The following is a 12,055-nucleotide window of genomic DNA, read 5'->3' as shown; positions in this document are numbered from 1 at the left end:
AATAAAATTGTAGTTGTAGTATCTTTTTATTGGTTATTTTAACACTCAATCTCTGATATTACAGCAAATTAACATTTCTCATTGGGAAATCTGTATCTGCAACTATAAAGCTTTATTATTTTTCATCATTTTAACTTATTTTTATATCCCTTAGCCGTGGTGGAAATTAACCGCTTCCATTGAAGAGGCAGGAAATCAGGGAGCTGCGGGCGGCTCGTTACAGGGAGAGAGAGAACATAATCTTTCTTCAGGCGTGATACCGACCATCCCGTTTTAACAATGTCAGTGACTGAGGCTCCTTGTCAGCAGTGGGATGAATAAAATTAAGCCCACATTATTCTGAAGGAGCACTGGCACTCATCCTGTCCCCCACCAAACAATAATTCATCTCTTATTCGGGACTCTGATGCTGTCCCGCAAGGTTTTATTGAGCAAAGGGCCCGCGGTTGTTGCTTCACCCGACAGGCTGTTGTTCCCCATCCATTGAAGAGGCTGCAAATCAGGGAGCTGCGGGCGGCTCATTACACAGAGAGAGAGAGAAATTAATCTTTCTTCAGGCATGATACCGGCCATCCCGTGTAGCAGGGAAATTGCACAATCCGGGTGAAATCGGCCGAACCAGTGTAAAAGATCGCAGAAACTCGAGCATAAGTTCTGTCAAGCATCAACCGAGATTTCCGTGATCTTTAGCCCTGGTTTAAAAAGCTTTCTGCCCGAAGCTGGCGCCGCCCACAAAACTGGCCACACCCCCAGATAGAAATAACAAGGATGGTGAGTTTCCGCCCATTGCGTCCATTTGCAACCTTTCGAGGAGCGTTTTCAAATTGAGCTGGTTTTCTGAGGTGCCCAGGCACAATTTAATAGGTTTTACATCTTAAAAATATTTAAATTATTAAAAGTCTGACTAGTGTGCAACAATAAAACTTATAACTGGTTCAGTATAGATTTTAAAGCCATTTTCATCACCTTAAATCAGGTAAAGCACAGCTGAAAGACTGACTAAAAATATTTAATTTTGCAGGTTACATCCATTTTCAGCTGTATCAATAAAGCTGCACCAATTGCCACTCTTAAATATATCAATGAATATTTTTAATGCAAAAAATAACTGATTACATTCTGTTACACTGACTGACTGCACTGGTTCTTGGAAGATTTTACGTTTGTAATTAAGCAAATGCATTTAGTGGAAACTTAAACTGTAAGCTAACCAGCGTAACTTCAAGTGCAATTTGCACCCAAAGCAGAAACTCTACCCGCTGTGTTTAGTTTTAGCTGGGAGAGTCGTCGTTGATTTAGATAGAAAGGCGTAATTCACAAAGAGCACTTAGATATTCTTCATTGTCACAATCAAACTCCAAGGCCTTTTCAAAGCACTCAATAGCTTCACACTTCTCCCCATCCAGCTGGTGCAGTAACCCAAGAACACCAAAGGCCTTGCTGTCTCTGGGATTCCTGTCAATTTGTTTTGTTGCAATCTTTCTCAAGTTTTCACGACACAATTGCCATTCCACTGTGTCACGTTGGATTTTAAGTCCTTCCAGAAAATAGCTGATGGCATTTGATTCAGATCTTTTGTGATGCAGTTCATATAACCCAAACTGCGCATATACTGCCTGCTTATTATCAGGATGAAAATCCTCTAATTTCAGTAGATTACTGTAAATCTCCTCTGCTTTGAGATATTCTCCATTTAATGAACAGATTCCTGCAAAATCCAGTTGTGCAAAAATAAATGTTAATGGGCGGGGCTCAAATGCCTTTTCAAAATGGTACTTGCATAGTTTGATCAACTCAGTTTTCTGTTGAAAAGCAGCATTGCGAGGGTCTTTGCTGCCTGGATATTTGATCAGTTGATATAGTTTTTTTCTGTAACACAGACCTATTTGGTGGTGTATGAAGGTAGAGTTTGGGCTAATTTCTAATGCTTTCTTCAATAGCTCCACAGCTTTTTCCACATCTCCTTCTCTTCTGTAAAATTTTGCTGCGTAACGAGTTACATATGGAAGATCAGGTGACTTCTGCAATGCTTGTTCAACTAATTTCAGTGCTTCCTCCTTTTGATTGAACTCTTGTAGTTTTAGAGCCAACAGCACCATGGCTACAGAGTCATCTGGATCAAGTTCCAGCACACGTTGTAACCGCTTCACTGATTGGCTGCGGTCACCACTCTCTGGGGTACCAGAAAACCCTTCCAGACGGAACAGAACAGTCGCATAGCCAACGTTCCATTCAGTGTCATCAGGATCTTCCTCCAGAGCCTTCTCAAAACATTCCTTTGCCTCTTCATAATATTTCCTGGAAGATTTCAACAGTGACCAACCCTTCTCCCCGTATACTTCAGGTATCAGTGCTGTATACCGAGAGCCATCAGTAAATTGTTTACAGATCATCTCCAGCTTGTCGAGGTAGGACTGGGCCTCTGTCAGTTGGCCCATGTGATAATATACCCAGGCATAGTTTCCATAGGTGATGATGCTTCTTCTTTCAAATTCATGTTCATGATTCTCCCTCAGAATCTTTTCAGCTTCCTTTAAGTTTTGAATTGCCTCTTCACAGTTGCCTTGCAGACAGTTTACAAAAGCGAGGTGGTTGTAAGACCTGGCCTGATATTTCACACCAGCCTGTATTGAATCTTGCAATCTATACTTCATGTCGTCCAAGTCAATGTTTTCTTTCTGTGGTCCCCACGTGAAGTGACATTGAAGCTGATCGAGCTTCACTTTCAACAAATCCTTCTGTGTGTTGCTGCAAGAGAACAAAATTCATCAAAACCCGTCTCAGACTGGCTGAGTAACCCCCTCCCCTCTCTCCGGTTTCTTTAACTAAAGCCTTCTCCCGACTCCTGGACCCACTGACCATGAAATCTCTGGTCACACAAAGGTGACCTCTGCAAAAACGACTGCAAAAGGAAAAGGTATGACTGCAAATCTCAGCTGTACTCACACTGGTCTCCTTCATGCTCGCTGATGTACCAGCTCATGGACATTTAGTCTTCTCACCCAATGTGCAGCATCGCCTCAAACACCTCCACTCCTTTTCATTCATGCATTCCATTCTGAAATGGGAGTTCCTCACTAAAAAGATCAGAGCTAATTCTAAAACACTCTCCCTCTCACATTGGCAGTCCAGGTAACTCTCCACTAAACAGATCATCAACCTGGTCCTCCACAGGGATCCTGCTGTCTGTGAGCAGGTCATTCCCCACTCCAACATGCGAAAGGAGAACCGAGAGGTCTTTAACATTATGAAAGTTTATGATAGAGTAGACACAGAGAGAGTGTTTCCACTGTGAGGAGGAGCAAAACTAGAGGCCATCAGTGTAAGATAGACACCAAGAAATCAAATAGGGAATTCAAAAGAAACTTCTTTACCCAGAGAGCGGTGAGAATGTGGAACTCGCGACCATAGGGAGTGGTTGAAGTAAATAGTATCGATGCATTTAAGGGGAGACCCGATAAGCAAATGAGGGAGAAGGGATTAGAGGGTTATGCAGATAGAATTAGCTGAGGAAAGACAGGAGGAGGCTCGAGTGGAGCATAAACCAGCATGGACTGGTTGGGCTGAATGGCCGGTTTCTGTGCTGTGTATCCAATGTAACACTCTCCAATCCCATCCTTAAAGCAGAAAAGGCCCAACACAAAGATATCAGCATTCTGAAAGACCATGTTTCATGAACTGACTCTTACCCTGCTGAAAATCTTCCACCATGCCATCCTCCAGGTGTGATGTTAAACCAAGGCAGCCTCTGCCTATTCCAGTGGATCAAGTGGACCTCATAGATTCTATGGCATTATCCGTGAATTCTGTGTTCCTCTAACTCGGGCTCGTGTCCATCCCCCACTTCACCCACTGATGGTGGCCGAGCCATCAGCCCAGACAGGCCCGATACTCTGGAATTCCCTCGCTGAACCTCTCCACCTCACTCTCCTCCTTTACAATCTCCTATCTCTTTGACTAAGCTTTTGTCATCCCTCTAACCATCCCCTTCTTTGCCTCGGTGTCCATTGTTGTCTGATTACGTTGCTGTGAAGCACTGTGGGATGTTTTACTCGGTGAAAAGTGCTATATAATTGCCAGTTATTGTTGTTGTGCAAACTGAATTGTCGCATTTCCCGACAAAACAACAGTGACTGCACTGCAAAATAATTCACTGAATGTGAAGCACTTTGGGGCATTTCTAAGAGATGTGATAATGTGTTACATCAATACAAATTCTTTCTTCCTTGCTGTTAAACTCACGTCGATACACTTCATCCCCCAGCCATCCCAGCTTCTCCTTGCACTCTACTCCGCCTGCCTCTTGTTCCTGTTGGCTCTCGTCTCCCTCCCCCCACAATCCAAGCTGTCATTCTTACCCCTGCCCCAGTTCATGGTGGCTTTCCTCCCTTTGCTGCTCCGTTCAAACTGCTGCACCTGTCCTTTCCCCCAGTTCATGTCAGCACTCTTCTCCCCCGCCCACATTCTCAATGTAAGTCAGCACTTTTCCTTCTCCTACACACTTTAAGCTGGCACTCTCCTCCTGCATTTCATGCTGTGTCCATCCCCCCCATCCCAGTCCATGCTGTACTCTCCCTTTGCTTTATAGTTCAGGTTGCTTTAGTTTGGATATATGAAAGTGCTGGAAATCACTATTTTACATTTGTAGATCCCTTCTAGATTCTCATGGAACACAAAGTGAAACTTTCTTTCTTCAAACTCTGGATATGACCTGAGGGCACTTACAGAATACACCTTTCCACCACAGTGTAATATTCAAGTTTAACTTTGTACTTTCAACAAAGCCGAGTCAAAAATAATGTAAATTGTTGTTTGAGTTATAATCCTATGAACAGGTCTGCCTTTTGCCTCATGTTTACTGACTATCACCAGTCTTGGTGCAGCAGTGTTCCCTTATCTGTGTGTCTCACTGTGAGCCACTAATCCCAGCTCTCTGCATTTCAACTGCTTTGTAATGTAAGCTACTTTATTTCTGAAAACTAGCTCCTTCGATAGTCTCCACGTAAATTTAAATAAAGGAGGAATTCCAATGACCGTTACCTCATAGTGCTGATCGATGGACAATGCGTTGAATTCCCTTTTCAGCTCCAACTGTACTTCCAATGGAGAGTTGATCGAGAAGTGTGTTGATGTGTTGTTTTCCAGCTCGTTTATCCTGTTCAGTCAGTTATTGCTTAAATCATTGTCTGAATGTGAATAGAAACTAAACCTATAAAATGTAACAAAGAACCAAATGGTTGAAAACAGGTGCGAAATGGAGCAGTGCTAATAAGACCCGCCTGTTTGAAAGTCTGGATTTAGCATACAATTTTAGTCCTAATTGGTGATTACCACAATTTGAACGCCTGGAGGTACTAAACAGACACCTGGGACTAAAAATTTGATTGCGTAATACCTGTTGTTTGGGCGCTATAGGTGCCTTTTTGGGTCAAAACAGCATCAGCGCCGTGCTCGCACAATTCTGGTGCAGGCCGTGCTGGACACCATCTTTCTGAGGACGTTAGTGTCGGCGCTTGGAGCGTGTGCCAGATTATGTAGATTGGGAACATCGTGACCTCAGTCAGCGTGCAATGATAATTTGACACCAGAACTGCTATTTTCATCCTCAATGGTGCAGGAAACGCCCTGTGTTACCCTCGCACAGCTGAACAGGGTTCAGCAGCTGAAAGGACATCCGACCAGTGATATTTAAAGGGATCATCAACCACTCTCAGGTCAGTTGCTGATTAATTTCCACTGGCTCCGTGTAAGTTTGTGGAACCGTTTGGAGCTTTTTCGAGTTGTTTAAAGTTGGTGGGTGACAGGGAGTGGTGCGGCAAATGGAGAGGGCCTTGTTTCTGATTTCAAGTTTTCTGGTCAGCCCACTTGCTCCCAGACATGGGTGTTCTAGTTGTATTTCCCCTTGGCCTGCAGCATGACAGGGAGATGGAGCAGAGGCAGCGAAGAAGAGAACAAGCTGCTCACAGAGGGAGGAGGAAGAGGGGAATAAGGTCTCTCAGCAGGAGGCATTAACCACTTAGGGTCTTCCGAGAGCAATTCTCTTACCTCAGCCTGAGCCAGGAGCAGTGAGTGAGGTGCGTGCACTTTACTTAGTGATGCTCACAAACTCTGCTACCTCCCACAACATGACCTGCAGCCTCACTCTAGGGCAATGGCTGATAAGGTCACCGTGGTCCCAATTTTTTTGCATCTGGATCCTTCCCAGCTGGAGCAGGCAACATCTGTAATATCTCCCAATTCGCTGCCCATTACTATATAAGAGATGTGACAGATGCTCTTTATGCCAGGAGAGGTGACTTCATTGTTTTCTCTCTGACCAGAGAGATCCAGGCAGAGTGCGCACCTGCTTTACCAGGGTAACGGGATTCCCCATGGTGCAGGGTGCCATTGACTGCATGCATGTAGCTTTGTGGGTGCCACACCAAGTGCTGAGATGTACCACAACCGCAAAGGTTACCACTCGCTGAATGTGCAGTTGGTGTGCGACCATGCTCAGCACATCATGATGCTGAATGCCCGGTTTCCTTGCAGCAGTTATGATGCTTTCGTCTGTGCCAGTCCGCTGTTCACTCAGTCTTTGAGCCACCAACACAAAGCAGAGGTGGCTGCTGGGTGACAAGGGCTATCCGCTGAACATCTGGCTCATGGCTCCGCTCCGCAACCCAACAACACATGGGTAGCATGTGTACAATTAGAGACGTGCTGCCAGACAGAATCTGATAAAGCAGACCATTTGTGTCCTTAAACAAGGCTTCTGCTGCCCTGCAGTACTCACTAGATCACGTCTCAAGATCCGTCGTGCTCTGCTACAGGTTCCCGAACCTTGCCACCATGAGAGCACAGCCGTTGCCACCAGCAATACAGTGACCAGCTGAGGAGAGGGAGGGGGAGGAATCAGAGGAGGAGGAGGAGGAAGAGGAGAAGGAAGTGGAAGATGGGGAAGTGGAAAAGGAGGAAGTGGAAGGGAGGAGGCAATCCAGACAGCCCTTCCTTCCCGGGCTTTCCGTGAGCGAATAATCCGACTAGGGTACGAGAGAACACAACCCCGATTCCCGATTCAACAATAATCCCACACCTTACCTTTCCTCTGTTACTGACCATTGCAGCATTCGCTTGGCCACAATGTGGAACTAAAAGCCATCACAAAGGAGACATTCCAATCCAACTTTATCCATCAATCCATCCGATATAACCAAACAAAGTCAACTAATCACCCTTGTGCATTACCTTAGTGCCTGTCTTCCATGTGCTCCTACAAAGTGCTACCCCAGTATATCCGGGAGGGCGCTGAGCACCTCATGTCTCATCGTCGAGAGCATGCAGAGAACAAGTGCAACACCGCCTCCAGTGCACCAGTGCAGCCTTCGGCCGTCTGAGGAAAGGAGTGTTTGAAGACCAGACCCTCAAAACTGCCACCAAGCTCATGGTCTGCAGGGCTGTAGTAATACTTGTCCTCCTGTATGGCTCAGAGACATGGACCATGTGCAGCAGACACCTCAAGTCGCTGGAGAGATACCACCAACGAAGTCTCTGCAAGATCCTACAAATCCTCTGGGAGGACAGACGCACCAACATTAGCATCCTTGACCAGGCCAACCTCCCCAGCATTGAAGCACTGACCACACTTGATCAGCTCTGCTGGGCAGGCCACATTGTTCGCATGCCTGACACAAGACTCCCAAAGCAAGCACTCTACTCAGCAAACAAGCCAAAGCTGGGCAGAGGAAACGTTAGAAGGACACCCTCAAAGCCTCGCTGATAAAGTGCAATATTCCCACTGACACCTGGGAGTCCCTGACCAAAGACTGCCCTAAGTGGAGGAAGTGCATCTGGGAGGGCACTGAGTGCCTCAAGTCTCATCGCCGAGAGCATGCAGAAAACAAGCGCAGGCAGCAGAAAGAGTGTGCGGCAAACCAGTCCTTCCCACCCCTTCTCTCAACGACGATCTGCCCCACCTATGACAGAGTCTGCGGTTCTCATATTGGACTGTTCAACCACCCACAAACTCATTTTAAGAGTGGAAGCAAGTCCTCCTCGATTCCGAGGGACTGCCGCTGATGTTGATGACTCCCTTTGAGGTCCTACCCTTTAATTTTTCTCCTAGCGCCCTAAATTCTGCCTGCAGGACCTCATCCCTCGTTCTACCTATGTCATTGGTCCCGATATGGACCACAACCTCTAGCTATTGACTCTCTCCCCCCAGAATGCCCTGCGTCTGCTCTGTGACATCCTTGATCATGGCACCAGGGAGGCACCATACTATCCTGGAGTCAAGCCTACGGCCACAGAAAGGCCTCTATTCCCCTAACTATTGAATCCCCTATCACGACAGCTCTTTTATTCTTTGTCCCTCCCCGCTGTGCAGCTGAACCACCCATGGTGCCTTGGACTTGGCTCTGGCTGCACTCCCCAGAGGCACCATCGCTCTCACCGATGCTCAGAAGAGAATATCGGTTGGAAAGCGAGGTGGACTCGGGGGGAATCCTGTACAACCTGTTTAGCATTCTTCCTCCGTCTGGTGTTCACCCACTTCACCGTTACCTGCAGACTTTTAAGCTGCAGGGTGACCACCTCCTGAAACGTGCTATCCACGTAGCTCTCAGCCTCGCGGATGCACCGTATTGACTCCAGCCGCCACTCAAGCTCGAAACGCGGAGCTGGAGTAGTTGAAGCTGGAGACACCTCCTGCGCACGTGGCCGTCTAGGCCGTACAAAGCATCCAGGACTTCCCACATGCTGCAGGATGTAAAGTCCATGGGACTGAGCTGCCCTGTCATCCCTCTAATTAGACTTATCTGATTATAAAAGAGAAAGAGAAAGAGAAAAAGAAAGATACTTATCAATCAAACAGCCAATCATTTACCTGCCCGGACGAGGACTGTGAGGTCATCGCCAGAAGTTAACTCCTCGCCGACCTCCGGGCTTTCTGCTCCTCGGACTCCTGACCTCCCAAACTCTCGGACCTCGGGACCTCCCAAACTCTTGGATCCCCAGAACTCTCAGACCTCCCGAACTCTCGGACCTCTGGATCTCTCAGACCTCCCGAACACTCAGGCCTCCTGAACTCTCAGACCTCCCGAACTCTCAGACCTCCCGAACTCTCAGACCTCCCGAACTCTCAGACCTCCCGAACTCTCAGACCTCCTGAACACTCAGGCCTCCATAACTCTCAGACCTCCCGAATTCTCAGGCCTCCCGAACACTCAGACCTCCCGAACTCTCAGACCTCCTGAACACTCAGGCCTCCTGAACTCTCAGACCTCCTGAACACTCAGACCTCCTGAACACTCAGACCTCCCGAACACTCAGACCTCCTGAACTCTCAGACCTCCTGAACACTCAGGCCTCCCGAACACTCAGACCTCCTGAACTCTCAGACCTCCTGAACACTCAGACCTCCCGAACTCTCAGACCTCCTGAACACTCAGGCCTCCTGAACTCTCAGACCTCCTGAACACTCAGGCCTCCCGAACACTCAGACCTCCCGAACACTCAGACCTCCTGAACACTCAGGCCTCCTGAACTCTCAGACCTCCCGAACTCTCAGACCTCCTGAACACTCAGACCTCCCGAATTCTCAGGCCTCCTGAACTCTCAGACCTCCCGAACTCTCAGGCCTCCCGAACTCTCGGAACCCAGGGCCTCCCAAATGAATAATGGATCTGTCACACCTTCCATGCTGGAAAGGATGGGCTCCAAGCTCTGCCCAAAGCCCTGTGCAAGTTTGGTGCTCCTCCATGCTCCTCGACATTGCACTCAGACTTTCTGGCAGGCCTGCCAATGTACCAAGCCTTTTGTTATGCCGACACCCATCAATGTTTCTCTGTCGGCTGCCCATCGAAGGCCTCATCTGAGTCCACTGCAGCAGAACTCATATGTGCCCTCACCCTCCAAGGAGCTGGCACCTGCACTACCTTGTCCTCTGCCTCGCTGCAGACCACTCACGCCCGGTGACTCACCATGTGAAGATCCCGCCTCTAATCTACCCTCTAAACTCCGCGGAGTGTTAGTTCGGGATGTGGGATGAGGGGGCAAGTGTGATGTGCTCTTTCCACCCCTCCGCTATCCACGGGCTCAGCCATGCCCCTCCAAAAAATAGCCTGTACCATCTCCTCCAAGTGGGTGAGGTGCTGCAGGCAAGCCTGTATCCCACTGGTTAGGTTCTGTTGGCGCTGGTTATGCGCCACCTTTTCCTACAAGGAAGTGTAACGTCCTGACCCTGCAGTACAGACTTAAACAAGGCACATGCTGAAGTCAAGGTCACTCTGGACCTGCACCTTTATTTCACAGCTCTCGAGTGCCACACTTGCCACACCCTCCCCCAAGGTCTTATTGGCTTTATAGATTTAGTCTCTCAGGTGGTCTGCGCTCTCGCATGGAGCGTCTTAGTTGTGGGTCAGTTGTTTGCCTTGGTGCCTGTTTTTCTTTCGGTGTGACTGCTGGTATCTCGCCTGGGCTGTCTGTTGAGACTGCCCTTTTCTCAGGTTGTTCCCTCTGTCTGTCCACCAGGTGTGGTGTGAGTTCCACATTGTAGTCTGCCTCTGGTTCTGCAGTGTTGTTGGTGAATCTACTTTTTACTTGGTCGACATGCCCCCAGCAGGTTTGGCCATTGTCCATTTGTACAACTAGTAGCCTGTTTCCTTCCTTGCCTGTTTCTGTCCCTGCAAGCAATTTGGGACCCCTGCCATAGATTAGCACAAACACTTTGTCCCCTATCTCATTCCACCTCCCCCTCAAATTTCGTTCATGGTACTCAGTTAGCTTCCGGCACTTTGCCTCAACAATTTCATGTATGTCTGGGAGGATTAACGAGAGCCTAGTCTTTAAGGTCCAGTTCATCAACAGTTGCGCGGGGGGAACCCCAGTCAACGAATGCGGACGAGATCTGTATGCCAGTAGCAGTCGTGACAGGCAGCTCTGCAGCATGGGACCTTGGATTTTTAGCATGCCTTGTTTAACGATTTGTACTGCTTGTTCCACCTGGCCATTGGAGGCCAGCTTGAACAATGCCATCTTAACATGATTTATGCCGTGGTCACCTATAAAATCTTGAAATTCTGCGCTGGTGAAGCACGGACCATTATCACTGACCAATATGTCAGGAATTACGGGCATTGCAAACATGGTTCTAAGGCTCTCCACAGTGGTAGAGATGGTGCTCGAGTTTAAAACGGTGCACTCGATCCACTTTGAAAATGCATCGATGACTACGAGGAACATTTTGCCCATGAATGGGCCCGCATAGTCTACATGCACCCGCGACCACGGTTTGGTGGGCCAGGGCCAGGGGCTTAGGGGGGCCTCCCTGGGTGCATTACTGAGTTGGGCACAAATGGTGCACCGCCGGACGCAGAGCTCCAAGTCCGCGTCAATGCCAGGCCACCAGACGTGGGATCTGGCTATGGCCTTCATAAGGACGATCCCCGGGTGCTCGCGGTGGAGCTCCCGGACAAACACCTCTCTGCCTCGCAAGGGCATAACTACTCGGCTGCCCCACATCAGGCAGTCTGCCTGGAGTGATAGTTCATGCATGCGCCTATGGAAAGGTTTGATCTCCTCGGGGCAGGCATCACGAGCCTCTGCCCAGTCACCAGTTAAAACACATCTTTTGACTAAGGATAACGTGGGGTTGCTGGTCATCCAGGCTCTGATTTGACGAGCCGTCATGGGCGAACCTGTGGATTCAAAGGCATTGATTGCCATGACCATCTCACAGTCCTGTTCGTCAGACCCTTCCGTGGTCACCAGGAGTAGCCTGCTAAGCGCGTGTCTGTGCCTGGTCTGTGCCTTATGGTATAGTCGTAGGACGCCAGCATGAGTGCCCACCGCTGAATACACGCCGAGGCATTGGCATTTATTGCTTTGCACTCGGATAGCAGGGATGTGAGGGGTTTGTGGTCAGTTTCTAATGCGAACTTGGCCCCGAAAAGATATTGGTGCATCTTTTTGACACCATACACGCACGCGAGCGCCTCCTTCTCAACCATACTATACCCGCGCTCCGCCCGCGAAAGTGACCTGGAGGCATAAGCAATGGGTTGTAATTTACCTGCAT

General features: G+C 48.4%; 1 protein-coding gene and 1 long non-coding RNA gene across 2 annotated transcripts in view; one reads left to right on the top strand and one right to left on the bottom strand.

The window, feature by feature from the left end:
• Positions 1–916: 916 nt before the first annotated feature.
• On the bottom strand, positions 917–5,127 carry LOC139259611 (interferon-induced protein with tetratricopeptide repeats 5-like). The gene is made up of 2 exons (XM_070875098.1): positions 5,041–5,127; positions 917–2,748 (listed from the first exon to the last, which is right to left on the bottom strand). The coding sequence occupies exons 1-2, from the start codon at positions 5,043–5,045 to the stop codon at positions 1,296–1,298; spliced, it is 1,458 nt and encodes a 485-aa protein (XP_070731199.1). The 5' UTR covers positions 5,046–5,127; the 3' UTR covers positions 917–1,295.
• Positions 2,250–12,055, top strand: part of LOC139259612 (uncharacterized) — a 74,294-nt gene continuing 64,488 nt past the window's right edge. Inside the window, exon 1 of the long non-coding RNA XR_011592615.1 lies at positions 2,250–2,408. This is a non-coding gene — a long non-coding RNA (uncharacterized lncRNA). The remainder of the gene's footprint in view (positions 2,409–12,055) is intronic.

Source organism: Pristiophorus japonicus, chromosome 3 (genome assembly GCF_044704955.1).
Source record: "Pristiophorus japonicus isolate sPriJap1 chromosome 3, sPriJap1.hap1, whole genome shotgun sequence".
In the NCBI taxonomy this organism is placed as follows: Eukaryota; Metazoa; Chordata; class Chondrichthyes; family Pristiophoridae; genus Pristiophorus; species Pristiophorus japonicus.
Note: the sequence above shows the minus strand (reverse complement) of the source record. Positions and strands in the feature narration are given on the sequence as shown.